The sequence below is a fragment of the Dromiciops gliroides genome, chromosome 3 (genome assembly GCF_019393635.1).
Source record: "Dromiciops gliroides isolate mDroGli1 chromosome 3, mDroGli1.pri, whole genome shotgun sequence".
Classification (NCBI taxonomy): Eukaryota; Metazoa; Chordata; class Mammalia; order Microbiotheria; family Microbiotheriidae; genus Dromiciops; species Dromiciops gliroides.
The window spans coordinates 606,384,668-606,400,324 of record NC_057863.1 but is presented as its reverse complement, the minus strand read 5'-3'; the positions used below and the strand labels follow the sequence as shown (position 1 = coordinate 606,400,324).

Genomic DNA, 15,657 nt, shown 5'->3' with positions numbered 1-15,657 from the left:
TCTCAGACACTTAACACTCACTAGCTATGTGACCCTGGGCAAGTCGCTTAACCCCAATTGCCTCACCAAAAAAAAAAAAAAAAAAAAAGAGTAGGCACGGTATAGTGGCGAGTTTATCAAACGAAGATGAGGTCAGTGGTTAACGGAGGCTTGGCATTGCCGCTGGGGTACCTCAAGGCCAGAGCCTGTCTGAGACAGACAAGGTCAGAAAGCAGAGATCGAAGAGCGTCAGCTGCAGCTTGGAACACAGCAAGGCCAGGGTCTGTTTGAGACAGACAAGATCAGAGGCTATGTGTGATTCTCTACGGCAGTGAGAGCAAAGGCGCTTGAGAAGGAGGGAGCAGATGGGTAGGAGGAGAACCAGGAGAGAACAGTGTCATGAAAATCCAGAGAAAACCTAAGAGCAGTGGGGCTCAACGGTGTCTGATGTGGCAGAAAAGCCAAGAGGAGGAAGTCTTAGAAAAGACTGTCAGATCTGCCAAAGGGAAAGTTGTTGGTAACTAGGGCAGAGTAATTCACCTTAACAAGGTGTGAGGACATCTTTTCTGTGACCAGGGAGAAAGAAAGATGGTTGGTGATATTTGGAAATTTGGGGGAGAGGGGCTAAGAGATCTCAGAGAAGTAGGCAGCTAGGTGATGTCTGTGAACTTTGTGCTGGGCTCTCCCCTCCCCTCCCCTCCTCTCTTCTCACCTCACCTCTCCTCTGCTCTCCCCTCCTCTCCTCTCCTCTGCTCTCCTCTCCCCTTTCTCTCCCTCTTCCCTCTCTCTGCACACTCTCACCTGGTAACTTCATTAGCCTCTGGGGTCAGTTATCATCTCTATGGAGATAATTCCCAGCTCTATATATACCTAGCCCCCATATCTCTCCTGAGCTCCAGGTTTGTGTTAACAACTGCCTATTGGACATGAAAGCTCTTAAGGGCCAGGATTTCTTTCATTCTTTCATGGTTGTTTTTCTGTCCTCAGGACACAATAGGTTTTTGCTAGACAATGGGATTTTTTTTTAGGACACAATAGGTTTTTGGTTTTGGTTTTGTTTTTGTTTTTGTTTTGGCGGGGCAAGGGGGATTAAGTGACTTGCCCAGGGTCACACAGCTAGTAAAAGTGTCAAGTGTCTGAGGCCGGATTTGAACTCAGGTCCTCCTGAATCCAGGGCCAGTGCTTTATCCACCGCGCCACCTAGCCTCCCCCCACAATAGGTTTTTAATGAATGTTTGGTTGATTCAAAGAACAGACACTATAGCAAATGAAATAGGAAGTTGAGAAGGGTTGAGGAAGCGTCAAACAACAACGGCTCAGCTGAAATGATACCACATAAATGGGTAATGGATGATTCTCCCAGAGCAGGAGTAGAGAGCTCAGAGAGTGACTATTACCCAAAGGATTCCCAGGTCAAGAAGAGCTAATGGTTAGGGGGGCAATGTTTGGCAATGCTTTAAATGGGTATTATATGAAATCAATAAGTGGACATTAAATTACAAGTGAAGCCCAAGCAGGGGACGGGGACTGGGAGAACAGAGATGGGTGGAGGGGCCAGAGGTCATGAGAAAGGTGAAGAGTAAGTAGGTCGCATGTGCATGAGAACAGGTGGAAAGGAGAGAGAGGAGGCTGTGGTTAGCGAGGAGGAGAGGTTACTGACAGTGACGGTTTAGGTCTTAGACGTGATGCAGTTTGGAAGATGGTTGAGGCTGGATGTGGGACCATGCTGGTGGGGAGTTCGAGTGGAGTGGAGAGAGTCACTCAAATGGAGGAATGAAAAAGTCAGTTTGCTAAGGGGCTCTTTGACATGCATATTGAAGCCCCGGAAGGTTGTGTTAAGGGGTTGGGATGAAAAGAAAGCCTGAAAAATAGGCACTGACATAACTGAGGAAGTCGCACCAGTGAGCTGGCTAGATGACAGCAAGGAGGAGAGAGAGAGCATTCTAAGTAGACTGTGTGGATCTTAATGGATAATGCCTCCAGGCAGCTTTCCCATAGGGCCTCTCCAGCCAGGCCCTCCAGGGAGGACAGTGAATAGCCTGGTTACCTGCCCCACTTCAAAGAACTTCTGTCCAACCACTGACACACTGCCCAGACTCATTCCTCAAAGGCTAGTATATCCCCACCCTCTCATACAGGGTGTCTCCAAAGTCTTCGTGCAATTACAAGGCTTAATGACCTCAGAAGCAGAAATGCTACAAACTCCCCCCCCCCCACCACCACCAAATTGCAAGTTTAGTTATTTAAATTTCTTTCACACTTATTAGTCTTGTGACTTTTGAATAATAAATTTTCAGTCTTAACCATTCAGGGCAGCCTGTGCTTATGCATTGTGCATGACAATTTCGGGACTGGCAATCCATACAGGCCACCCTTTCGTTTGGCCACCCGGGTCACCCGATCTAGCTCCATTAGACTTCTCCTTGTAGGGTAGCATCAACACTGTAATTAATGTCTGTGTCAAAACCTCGTTCTTGGGGGCAGCTAAGTGGCACAGTGAATAAAGCACTGGCCCTGGATTCAGGAGGACCTGAGTTCAAATCTGGCCTCTGACACTTGACACTTACTAGCTGTGTGACCCTGGGCAAGTCACTTGTCCCTCACTGCCCCACAAAAAAACAAAACAAAACAAAACAAAACCCAACCACCTCATTCTTAGGATCTTCTTCTTTTTTTATTTATTTTTTTTATTTTTTGCAGGGCAATGAGGGCTAAGTGACTTGCCCAGGGTCACACAGCTAGTTAAGTGTCAAGTGTCTGAGGCTGGATTTGAACTCGGGTCCTCCTGAATCCAAGGCCAGTGCTTTATCCACTGCACCACCTAGCTGCCCCTCTTAGGATCTTCTCAAGGCAAGGATTGCAAGTGTCATCATTTTGGTCACTGAACCACAGCTAATAAGAGTGTTTACAAAGTTCAAAAACGAACTAGAGTGATACATGGAACAAGACAGCAGTTATCTTGAATTTGAATAAGACCAGCGTTTTGAAGCCTTAAATTATCTTCTCCATGTTGTTTTCCAACAGATGTAGCATTTAGACTTCTGAGCTGAAGATGGAAAGAAAACTTGGAGGATGTAGTCATTCGAAGCCTTGGGCTACCCATGGCCACACCCCAGTGCTCTTCCCCAGCTACCTGCTCCTGGACTCCCACTCCCCCCAACCACCTGCTCTAGATGTGAGCCTCTAATCTAACTCCCATCTGACCTAGAATCCCCTCCATGATTTTACTTCTGACAAGCAGGTTACTCATCCTCTGTTTGAGGACTCCCAGTGAGGGCGAATACCTCCCAAGGAAGATTACTCTGCTTTGGGGAGGCTCTCAGAGGAAACTTTGGCTCCCACTGAGTCTAAATCCGCCTCTGTACAACTTCCTCCTAGCTCTGCCCTCTGCGGCCAAGCAGGCAGGTCTACTCTCTTGTCTACACAAAGGGCGTATTGTTCTATATTATGTGTTTCAGGTTTGTGTGTCCGGGCTCCCCTCCCACCCCAGCAAGGCAGAGATGATGTGTCTCTTCACTAGAACTGTGAGCCTCTTAGACCAGGGCTGGAGTTGGGAGTGGGAGGGGAAGCCAGAGGGGCCAGCACTCTGGCCGGAGGATTCTGTTACCTTCGTCTGGCTGCAGGTTTTTGATTTTCAACTTGAGGCTTTTGATCCACTGGTCCTGCAGTACCAAGGCACCAACATCAGCCCCAGACCGGTTCCTGGCACTCAGGAAGCTGGGAATGGTGCCTCTGGGAAGCCTCTAGTGATTCCTTCCGGGCCCACAAGTATAGAAACTGAGATTCCAGAATGAGGGGCAGAACAAAGCCATTGGAACCCAGTTGCCATGGCTCAGGGTCACAGAGGCCCTGGATCCCAAACACCCCAGGCAGGGATAGAGCAAAGGGAAGATGCCCATGCCTCCCACTGAACTGCTGAGCTACTAGGATCCCATGCAGTAGGGGCTTCCTGCAGGGGCTCAAAAGCCTCATCTGGAACCACCCGTGGCCTAGCAGCCAGCAGCTGGTTCAGCCTGGGCCCAGTACCTTGAAGTTGATTTCTTCAGCCTGCGTCTTCACCTTCTGTTCCAGTTCAGTTAACCTCTTCACCAAAGAGGAGACCAGGCCCATGTCATGGGGTAGGGACCCTGGCAAAAAAAGGACTTAAGGCTTGAAGAACTGAGGGGAGGGGGGCATGTGTTCAGGAAATAAATTGACACAACCTCCCAACTCCACCGAGCTCCTGAGGTTTCTGATAACCAAACAGAGAGTGTGTCCAGCTTTTGAATGACTCGCCCACTGACCACCCTGAGACTGACTGCCCGCCACCCCCTCCTCAATGAACCAATTCCAACAGTCACCCCAAATTCCCACACCTATTGACTGTCTAAGACCTGATTCTCCCAGCTCCTGATTGACCTTCCAACCCTTGTTTGACCTCCAGGCCCTGACTGATCTCCCTATGTCCTTGACCTGACTAGACCCTTCACTTCTTGAATGACCCTTCACCTTCCTGGTGACCCCTCCCCCACCCCAGCCCTACCCTTTGTTGAAAACCCTAGGTCTCCACCCCAGTACAGGGCCCAAGATGGAATGGCATTCACAAAGTCTGTGGAAGAAATGATGTGTACAGTGAGAAGGAGGGAGGAGGCAATGTGTAACCAAGGGGAAGTGGAAAGAACCCTGCACGGGGAAGCTCAGGCTAGGTTTCGAGACCCTTTAACCATCGCCTGGCCCCCACCTTCTGGGGCTCCACACCCTCAGCTCGGCCTCAGGGGTGTCCAAATCTGCTCCCTAGCCCTTCCTTAATCACTAGGCCGACTGGAAGTTCAGGTTGCCCTGGGATACCCAATCCACGAAGAATCAAGGAATCTCAACACTAATGGGACTTTGGTGATGTATTAACAAATGTGAAGCAGGAATCCCATTTCCCATATCTTAGACAAATGCCTGCCAGGTCCCCCCGGGATGCCCCAAATGATGGGGAAGGAGACTACTCCACTTTGGACAGCCCTGCTTGCTAGAGGAAACTGCTTTAAAGAGAACCAGACTATCTTCCTGGCACTTCCATTCGCTGGGCTGGTTCTGCCATCGGAGGTCAAGCAGAATGAGCATCAGAGTGCTTTTTTTTTTTTTTTGCGGGGCAATGAGGGTTAAGTGACTTGCCCAGGGTCACACAGCTAGTAAGTGTCAAGTGTCTGAAGCTGGATTTGAACTCAAGTCCTCCTGAGTCTAGGGCTGATGCTTTATCCACTGTGCCTCATAGCTGCCCCCTCATCAGAGCGCTTTTCTAACACGACATCGAGGCTGCAGACACATTCTCCTCCCACCGCTGATGTTTTCTTTTACAATTTGAACTTAATCCTACTAATAATTTTCATTTTTCTAGTACTATAAAGTTTACAAAGTGCTTTCCCGTGAAGCAGGTAGCACTTGTATTATTCTACCTGATTTATAGACGAGGAAACTGAAGCCCTGCTTGCTCACAATCAGACAGCTAAGTAGAAGAGCAGGGACTTGAACTGGGGTCTCCACATTCCAAATCTAGTGCCCTTTTCACTATACTACATTTCCTCATCCCCACTTCCTTTCAACCCCTCCTGGCATGGGATGGCTTCAAGCCCCCATCCACTCAGCAGATCTCACTCCTGAAATGCCATGTCCAGTTCTCCAGGTGCTGTCTGACAAGGGCACTGTCACATTTCTTATCCTTACCCTCTTCCAAACTCGACTCAATGCTTCCATGGAGCCTTCTTTGACTAACTGCATCCCAAATTTAATCAGTCACCTCTCTTTTCTCCAGCTTCCCCCAAGCTATTGTAATGGCCTTCAAACTGGTCTTCCTGCCTCTAGTCTCTTCTTTTTTGTTGTTGTTGTAGGCAATGGGGGTTAAGTGACTTGCCCAGGGTCACACAGCTAGTAAGTGTCAAGTGTCTGAGGTCGGATTTGAACTCAGGTACTCCTGAATTCAGGGCCGGTGCTTTAACCACTGCGCCATCTAGCTGCCCCTCTAGTCTCTTCTCATAAACATCATTCACACTATTGTCCTAGAAATCTTCCTAATTCTGATTATATCACCCTTTGACTCAAAAGCCTTGAGTGTCCCTCCATTGCTTGACAAAGGATAAATTCATCACCTTGGAATTCAGGGCCCTCCACAATCTAACTTGCCTATCCAGGCTTATCCACGTTGCAGACTGTTCTGCCCTTTCAAATATCTCTGCCTTTATGCACACTATCCCCCATGCCTGGAATGGGCCTCTCCTTCAAATCTCATATCCTCATTCCTTTCAAGGTCGAACTCAGGTACCACATCCTTGATAAAACCTTCTCTAAAACTACCCAAATGAAAAATGATTTCTCTTCCTCAAATATCTCATAGCATTCATCGTGCCTCTATATCTCCTTTGCACATAACACTCTCTTGTATCTGTCAGAAGCTTGGGATGCTGCAGGGCTAAGAAGGGAATACAAACACTGGTGTGTTGCACTTATGAGCATAATTCTGTCTTGCTGTTGTGGAAAAGATTGCAAAAGAGATTGATTGCCCTTCCATGGTATAAGTGCATGTAAGGGCGTCAGGAAGTGGCTAGAGGCCCACTGTATGTGGCATTAGCTGACTGGGGGACTGCCTTGGTGTGACAAGCATGGGAGAAGCAGTGACTGCTGTGGGTGTATACTTAAAACACAAAGATAGTGACAGAGATGTATGGATTGTTTGTGAAGGATGGGAGTTCTAGTCCTCAAATGTGTTCTGGGAATGGCCCAAGCCTGTAGAGTAAGAGCAGAGGCCTCATCAAAGGGCTTGCTTCCCCATAGGGTCATTGTGGTGTGCGGTATGTGTGAGTGTAGGGCTTGTGGATTAATTGCTAGTACTTTCAAACACAACTTATGCTAGCATGAAGCAAACGTCAATAAAAGCTGTGAAATCATCTTATCTGAACTGTGGACACAGCAGGTCTTAGCTCTGGATCTGCCTGTGTTAGAGAATGCCAGGAGGGCACCTAGCAACCAACAGTCACATAGCTATAAGGGTCTGTGTCTTTTCTCCCAGTACATGGTCATTTTCTCAAGAGGAGAATCTGTCATGCCTCCTCCGTAAAATAAGAGTAATAATAGGCTCTGGCTCCAACATGGTTGGGAAGACAGATGAAATTATATTTAGAAAGTGCTTTGTAGCCCATAAAACATGCTAGAAAGACTGGTTTGGGGGGCAGCTGGGTGGCACAGTGGATAAAGCACCAGCCCTAGACTCAGGAGGATGGGAGTTCAAATGCCAGCTTCAGACACTTGACACTTACTAGCTGTGTGACCCTGGGCAAATCACTTAACCCTCGTTGCCAAGCAAAAACAAATAAATAAATGAATAAAAGTGCTTAGCACAGTATTTAGGACTTAGTAGGTGCTTAATAAATGCTTAATCCTTTAGCATTTTCTAACAACTAGAGCTGTGGAAGAATGGAAGGGGCTGCCCGCCTGGTGGAGGCAGGATAGGGGCTGGTCAGGGCTTCTGAAGAGGTGGCCTCGGCCTGCTCTGACCACCTACAATGTTGTCGGCCTCGGGTCTTCAGAGGCAGACATGAGCACTTACCAGATCTTCCCAGATGGAAGGGTTTTTCTCTGGTGCAGCCAGGGCCCGGGGCCCTTTCTTCTGAACTAAGTCCATCATTTGACAAATCATCCTCATCCTCTGGAGACCCAAAAGTGTGAGGTTATTTTTTAATGCAGACTCTGGAACCCACATTGTCTCAGGGTTCAAGGTATTGGTGTAGGGGAAGGGGAGAGCTGATAAGGGTTTTCCCAAAGAAAGAGAGGGTAAGGACCCCATTCCTCGAAGGGCGGTACCCAACTCTCAAGGTGACTGAGCCAGACGGAGAGCACGCTGCATGGCCAGTTGGACACTCATCACCAAAGGGAGAAGAGTCATCCTAGAGAAAGCTGGGCAGGTGAGGGAATGCCAGGAAGAGGCCAACGCTGAACATGGGGCTTTCTTTTGAGTCATATGGGCCGGCTCCTGGACAGGCCTGAGAGGGCAGGGAGGAGGGGAAAGGGAAGATAGGGACAGTCCCTGGGTGGAAAGGTCAGGAGTGGATCACAGAATACGGAGTCCGGTGCGGGGTTTTCTAAAGGAGGCTACAATGAAGGATAGGATAGCAATCCCAAACTGACAAAGGGCTGGAGGAGTAAAACACCCAGGCAGAAGCTTGAGGGGATCAGATTGAACAAGGAGGAAGACGGGAAGGATTTCCATAGAGAGGGGCATCCCGTCATCCCATGGGGGGTGGTTTGCAGATGGATGACTAACTGGACACCGGAGAACAGGACTTTGGAGGTGGGGGTGGGGAGGGAGAAGGGAGATGTGACAGGGACAAGAGGAGAAGGGAGCAGCATCAGTCAGCCCAGCTGGCAGATAATTCAGGGGGAGGGGTGGCAACTGAAGTCCCCTCCCAACCCCCCAACAACTGCAGCCTCCCACAACCACCAGCATGAGAGAAGGGGCTTCCTTTGTTCAGCTCGGCCACCCCAAGCAGCAGCATCCAGGGCAGGAAGATAAAGAGCAGTTACCACTGGGCAGACACTCACCTCCAAAGGCTTTCATCCGAGAAGGCAACGATCGCCTCCTGGAAACCCGAGGGGGTAAAAAGGAAATGCCAGTTAGAAACAGCCACATTCTGAGGGGAAAGGGGAGTTGGCAAAAGGCCTCCTCCCTGGCCCACTGGCCGGCGGCTCCCTGATCCTGGATCCAAAGGAAGTGGGAAGGAGAGGTAGAGGCCACCTCCTTCCTCCTGCCTTGGAAGCGGGAGCCGGAGCGGGGGGTGGGGGGGACACAAAAACAGGACTGACTCAGGGGCTTGGGTGGCCTATCCCTAGACTGCTCTTAAATGTCTAACAGAACAAGGGGACAGAGTTGAGAAGCAGCTTCAAAAACAAACAGGTCTGGAGTCTAGAGACTCCCACCAGCGGAATGAAGGCCTGCGGTGGGAACAGGCTTAGTGTTCCGTCTGGACTTTGTTCTCCTTAGAGTGAGAGATGATGCCCACCTTCCCTTCCTTAGGGAAGACGTGGTTTGGGAATCAAATAAGCAGATCCACGAGAGGAAAGGCATCAGGCCACAGGAGACCCAGTGAGCCGGGTGGGTGCTGGGCAGTCACACCGAGAGGATGGGACTCAAAGCCTCTGGCATTAAATGATCCCATGCACTGGGTTCCAGTCCCAGAACACAGGCGACACATTTAGGCTAAGTCTCAGTTTCTTCATCTCTAAAATGGGCAGAATATCTGTGTGTGGGGGAGCCTAATTGAGAGAATTATATGAGAAAACAGGTCAAGTGTGATAGAATCGTGAGTTATGATTGAGGTACTCTGACAAACAGTCAAGTAGCACACCAGGGTTAAATGCTTTGTGACACTCTCATCATGTAGCTGGGGGAGGCGAGGTTGGCCTCAGATGGAGGCAGGGGACAGATCTCCATCTGTTTCTCCTCCCAAAGGGCATCTCTGGGACAGCAGCAAAAGTTTCCCAGTGCCTGGGAGGCCCTAGGGAGGGCTACAGTGATGGGTCAGCTTTTCTTGTTGCTGTTATTCTGAACTTAACACCAGCAAACGTGAACACATTCATCTCTGGATTTCATTTTGATGTCGACAGAACTTCCCAGGTGGGAGGATTGTTCAGCATCGGATGGGCAGCCAGGGGAGGCTGACAGAATCTCTGCAGATCAGTCATAGGGTACGAGAATTGTCAGGAACATCAGAAGAACAGAGCCCATGGGCAGAGAGGCACAGAGAGTTAAGTAACCCAGGGGAACTCCCAGCCCAGCGCTGTCTGGCCTTTATCACTTCTCAGGGGGTTTTGCTCCATACCTACACCCAGCACCAACCTGGGGATACTAGCTGCCTGAGAGCCAGGGGCTGGGTCCTCCTTACCCTGTATTTTGGACATCCGGCTGCAGAGGCACCCTCCGTATTTTGGAAAGTGAGGCCAGAGGGGAACTCATAGCTGCTAATTCTAGATCCTATTGGTCAGAAGGTCCCTGAAAGTATAAAGTGAAAGACACCCCATGCGACACAAATTGACTTACAGTCACCACTCTGGAAAGGGGGCCTGGGGCCTCCTCTTTCACTACCCTTCCATACTACGATCACTTCCCTGCCACTATCCCCAGAGAGGTATGCCGCTGCTGCTGTGGGAGCCTTTCCCCTCTTCCTTTGTGCTGCTTACACAGGTCACAGAATCTCCAAGGGGGAGGCACCGGGCATTCAAGGCCATTCAGAACCACTGAGGCATATACACCACACACATATCTATATAACACACATCACACACATACACACCACACACATATCTACACCACACACTACACACATACACACCTACACCCTCCCCCCACACAAATACACCCTTCAGCTTTCTGACATCATAAGACAACCTTCAACACTTGAAGACAGCTGTTATGTTCCCCTGGGGGGGGGAACCCCCAAACCACACCACACCTAGCAACTATCTCAGGGCAGAACACAGGCAGCAACACCCAGTAAACACCCTCCTTCCTGATGTCTTCTGAAGCTCTGCTGCCGCCTTGCCTGCTTCTCCTCAGCTGGTTGTAATCCTCTGATCTCATAGCACTTGTGCCCTTCTCCTGCCTGTATAGGATATGTACACAGATCAGGGTATGTGGAATGACAACAACGGAAAACAGAGAGACGACTAGGCTGTTCAACTCTTGTTTTACTAGTTTTCTCTGCCAAGAAGAATGATCTTAGATTGGAAAGACAAGAACAAAAGTGGCTAATGGGGACTTTGTTAGCCATGAGCCTCTACCCACTCTGTTTCTTGCCAAATGACCTGTTAATTTTATAACATGCTGAACCAAATAGAAATGATAGCAGTTTCTTTGAAGACTCATCATTATGGGGTTTTGTCTAATTATGTAAAAAGATTTGAGCTCCATTGTCTAGGCTGGTCTCTAGCTTCTGGAATGGACAAAAAGTTATTTATTATGATATTTTAATAAAGAAGGTGCACAATTTAAAAAAAGAGAGCTAGATGAGAGTTCACCAGGCATCTGGTGAATTCAAGCCACGAGACCTAGGCTAACTACAACGCAGGATCCTGAAAAAAACTAGTCAATGGATTGCTGAACCACTGTCAGTGATCCCTGAAAAACTGTGGGCAGGAGGAGAGGTACCGAAGGATTGGAGGAGAGAAAGGAAAATGTCCCTATAGTTTTTAAATAAAAGAGATGAAGTCTTCAAAGTATAAGCCTGTAAGTTTGGTTTCTTTCTGTTCCTGGAAAATTTTGAGATCATAGCATGATTAGTGATAAATCAAGAAAAAGGAGTGCAGGGATCACCCAAAGCCACTTTGAGTCCTTTCTCCTTTTTTGACAGGATTAAGGATAAATACTGAAACTGAGGCTGAAATGTTTTGGCCACATAATAAGACTGGACTCAATGGAAAAGTCCCTGATGTTGGGAAAGATTGAAGGCAGAAGGGAAAGGGGGCTGACAGAGGAGAAGATGGAAGCAAGGAACATGAGCTTGGAAAGAGTTCAAAAGATAGTGGAGGACAGAAGGGTCTGGCATGCTATGGTTCGTGGGGTTACCAATAGTCAGACACAACCGAACAACAATAGATTGGTAAATTGGGCAAATATTACAAACACTATTTACTTAGATTCTAGCAAAATATTTCAAAATCCTTCACACTATTACTGTGGAAAAGATGAAGACAGGTGGGCTAGATTGATAGAACATTTTTTTTTATTGTTGAGTCATTTCAGTCGTGTCTGACTCTTGGTGACCCCATTTGGGGTTTTCTCGGTAAAGAGACTTAAGTGGTTTGTCATTTCCTTCTCCGACTCATTTTATAGATGAGGAGAGTGAGGTAAACAGGGATAAGTGACTTGCCCAGGGTCACACAGCTAGTAAGTGTCTGAGGACAGATTTGAACCCATGAAGATGAGTCTTCCTGATTCCAAGGCCAGTGCTCTATCCGCTGCGCCACCTAACTGCCTAAGCAGCTTCGCACAAAGTGCTCATTTCTTGTCGAAGTGGAAGTTCTCTACGGAGGGTCCCCTGGATTGTTTACCACTTTTATGGATGAACTGGATAAAGGAATGAGCCACAGGCTTATCCAATGTGCAGATGACATAAACCTCGGAGGATAACAGTCAGGATTCAAAAAGATCTTGCCAAGTTAACACGTGGGGACAAAAACTAAATAAGATTAAGTTTGATAAAGATGAAAATCAATAAAGTCTTACATGTAGGCTAAAAAAAAATCAACAGTGAAAGTAGGAAGGGAAGAATGGCTACTCAGCTGTTAATCTGAAAAGACCTGGTGGCCTAACCAAAGGCAAGCTGAATGTAATGATTCTCAAATCTACTTGTCCTGCCCCCACCTCTGCTGACCCAATCTTACATCTCCAACTGCCTCTCAGACACTTCAAACCAGATGTCCAGTACAGACATCTTAAATTCAACATGTCCAAAGAACTCTTTATTTCTCCATAAATCCTTCCCCACTTCTATCTTTCCTACTTTTGTGGCAGACAGCCCCATCCTCCCAATCATTCACAACTAAGGAGTCATCCTAGACTCCTCATAATCCCTCACCCCGCATAGCGAGGCTGTTGCCAAGGGCTGCTGATTCCACCTTTGCAACATCTCTCAAGTTTGCCCCCTTCTCTCCTCTGACACCACTACCACCCTGGTGCAGACCCTCTTCACCTCATACCTCAATTACTGCAACAAGCAGCTGGTGGGCCTGACTGTCTAAAGTCTTTCCCTACTCCAAGTCTCCATTCACCACAAAACTGATTTTCCTAAAATCCAGTTCTGATCGTCACCCCAGCCCCTACTCAATAAAACTCAATGGCTCCCTATTGCCTCCAAGATCAAATACAAAACGCTCTGTTTGGCATTCAGAGCACTTTATAACCCAGCCCCTTCCTACCTTTCCAGTCTTCTTACACCTTACTCATTGACCTTACCAGCCTTCTCACTGGTCCACTAACAAAACACTCATCTTGGCTCCCAGCATTCTCTCTGGCTGTCTCCCATGCCTGAACACCCTCCCTCCTCTGCTCTCACTACTGACCTCCCTGGCTTTCTTTACATCCCAACTAAAAGCTCATCTTTTACAGGAGGCCTTCCTCAAACCCTCTTGATTCCAGTGCCTTTTCTTTGTTAATTATCTTCTATTTACCCTGTAAATAGTTCGTTGGGGTAGGAGGTTCCAGAATAGTAAAGAGTTTATGTGGGCTGTGAGGCTCAGTTCAACCTTCCATAAACAATCCCCTCATTGTTTAACCTGCATAAATTGGGGGGGGGGAGGTGTACACACACACAAGAGGGATTAAATTTGTATTTCTTAATCCCAGAAGGCAAAATGGGTTGAAGTTGCAAAGAGACAAATTTGGGATTGGAGTAGAAAACTTCAGAATTACTAGAGCTAGTCAAAAGTGAAATGAACTGCTGGGAAAAAGTGAGTGTCACCTCAAAAAACGACTGGCTAATCAAACAGGAAGTTTTGGGGTCAGGATGTTTTGAGGAACCGATCAAACAGATTTCTTAATCACTTAATCACAAATTTCCCCAAGCCCCATTCCCCTGCCCCATTTTCGTCCATAGCATCCTCTCATTTCATTGGCTGCAGCCCTAAGGCAACATACAACTCAGTGACCGGGTGTTGCCTTACCCTCAACCCCCGCTCAAAAACCGCATCTCCTAGGAAGACTTCCCTAATCGCCTGCCCAATCAGAAGGGATCTCTTCCTTTTGAACCGACAGGCCACTTCACGATATTCTTTAACCCCTTCTTCCCGTATTATGAATGCTTGGTCTTAGTCCTCTGCTGGACTATAGACCGCAGGAACCAAGTCTTTCGCTTGGTATGACCAGGTCCTGACCCAGAGAAAGTGCCCAATAAATATAGAGTTGATGGCCCTACACAAAATTCCTCCGGAGGCAGCCTTCCCCAACGGACTCCCCTAAACCCCTTCTACTCTATCCATCCATGTTCCCCCCACACTCCTTCCACGTTGCGGAGATGTTATCATTATATTCCCTTTACTTTACATGGGCCCTGTCTTTCTCAAGGAACCAGAAGCTTCCAGGATATGGTACCTTCCACCGTCATCAGACTGATGGCTTCCTAAGGGCAACTCTCTCACTCCCTTAGACCAGGGCTGAGGAGGAAGGCCCTGAATAGCGGGACTGCGTTCCCCTGAGACTGGGGGCTCCCAGGGGGAAAAGGCCGTGTCTCCCCTACCAGACTGGGGGCTCCCCGAGCGCGGGGGCTGTCTCCCCCTTCCCCATTACGTTTCCTATCGCGGCGTGACATCATCACTCCGCGACCCCAACCCTCCCCCCTCCTTCAACTCTGAAGAGCCCGCACTCCCTTTCCTCAAAGTTCATCCGACCCGTTGTCATGGTAACGGAAAGCTCCTGGACAGGACTAGGGGGAGGAGGAAAGCTCCCGAGGCCGCCCCAAACTCCGCTTCTGCGACTCACTCAGTCTTACTGTGAGCTCCAGGAACGGGCTCTCGGGGAGAGAGGACACCGGGCTGCTTGGGGGGTCACTAGGGACAGCGAAGGCCTTTGGCTGGGGACTCACCACGCCAGGGCACTGAGCCGGCCTGGCAGCGCCGCCATCTTGTTGTCAACACGGTCACCACGGCAACCGAGGGCTCAATGATTCTTATTGGTCAGTAGAGCCGTTGCCTAGTAACAAGCCTACCCTAGATAGGTACGTTCCTCTGTACTCAAATCTGGTTGGTGATTTCAGTGTCCGCGCTCTTTCCGGGACTGCAAGTCCCAGACTCTACTGTTCTGGGTCTTGGCTACCAGTAAAAGCAGGACGGGGAAACTCGATTGGATAATAAATCGGTCAATCAATTTGTTTCTGCGTACCTCTGGGCGGAGTACTCCGTGGTGGGGGGGGGGGAAAACAATAGTCTTCTGTCCTTAAATCTGATTGGTTACTTTGGATCCGGGCTTTTTCGAGGGACTGCAAACCCCAGACATCTCCGTTCTGGATCTTGCTTGCCTGAAGAGAAGAGAGGGTGCAGTCACTCTGACATGATCGGACAGTCAGTCTGTCAATCATTGTGTGTCTCAGCCCTCCTTTCTTCCTCCTTTCTCCATTGTGGTGTTCTGTGGAGTTCTTTCCCAATCGCTTTATGTACATGGTGCTGAGTTAGAGAAGGGGCCTCTCCCATTTAAAAAAAATGAGGGTTATTAGAATAACAAGAGAAATAATGGAATGGAAAAATATATCTTTGCAACAAATATCTATGATATCAACAAGCCTTATCAGGAGTTTACTTTGTACAGGGGCTGGGAAAACAGCCCCTGCCCTCATGGAGTTTACACTCTAGTAAAAGAAACATGATAATATATAAATTGTATAGAGACTTGGCACAAATGTATGACTAAGAGCCAAGTCCCAATGGCTATATATGGGCCAAAGGCTACAGATAAAGTTTTCCAAAGATGAAAGACAGAGGTTCAACAATTTTATTAAAATATTGCTCCAAATCACAAGTAAGAAGAAAAATGCAAATTAAACCAACTTTGAGGTTTCATCTCACCACCATTAAACTGGCAAAAGTGATAAGGGAGGGAGGTAGCTAGGTGGCAGAGTGGATAAAGCACCAGTCCTGGATTCAGGAGGACCCGAGTTCAAATCCAGCCTCAGC

General features: G+C 48.3%; 1 protein-coding gene across 7 annotated transcripts in view; it reads right to left on the bottom strand.

The window, feature by feature from the left end:
* UBXN11 (UBX domain protein 11) overlaps positions 1-14,637 on the bottom strand; it is a 35,850-nt gene extending 21,213 nt beyond the window's left edge. For 3 of the 7 annotated variants that reach the window (XM_043998336.1, XM_043998341.1, XM_043998340.1), the window contains exons 1-6: positions 14,471-14,609; positions 9,882-9,988; positions 8,542-8,579; positions 7,550-7,648; positions 4,006-4,106; positions 3,587-3,641 (exon numbers count right to left, since the gene is read on the bottom strand). In XM_043998336.1, coding sequence (XP_043854271.1) covers positions 3,587-3,641; positions 4,006-4,106; positions 7,550-7,648; positions 8,542-8,579; positions 9,882-9,952 — 364 coding nt within the window. In that variant the 5' untranslated portion in view covers positions 9,953-9,988; positions 14,471-14,609. Of the gene's footprint in view, positions 1-3,586; positions 3,642-4,005; positions 4,107-7,549; positions 7,649-8,541; positions 8,580-9,881; positions 9,989-14,083; positions 14,266-14,470 lie in introns of those variants that run through there. The other 4 variants (XM_043998337.1, XM_043998339.1, XM_043998338.1 and 1 more) reach the window with 4 other exon arrangements.
* Positions 14,638-15,657: the final 1,020 nt, after the last annotated feature.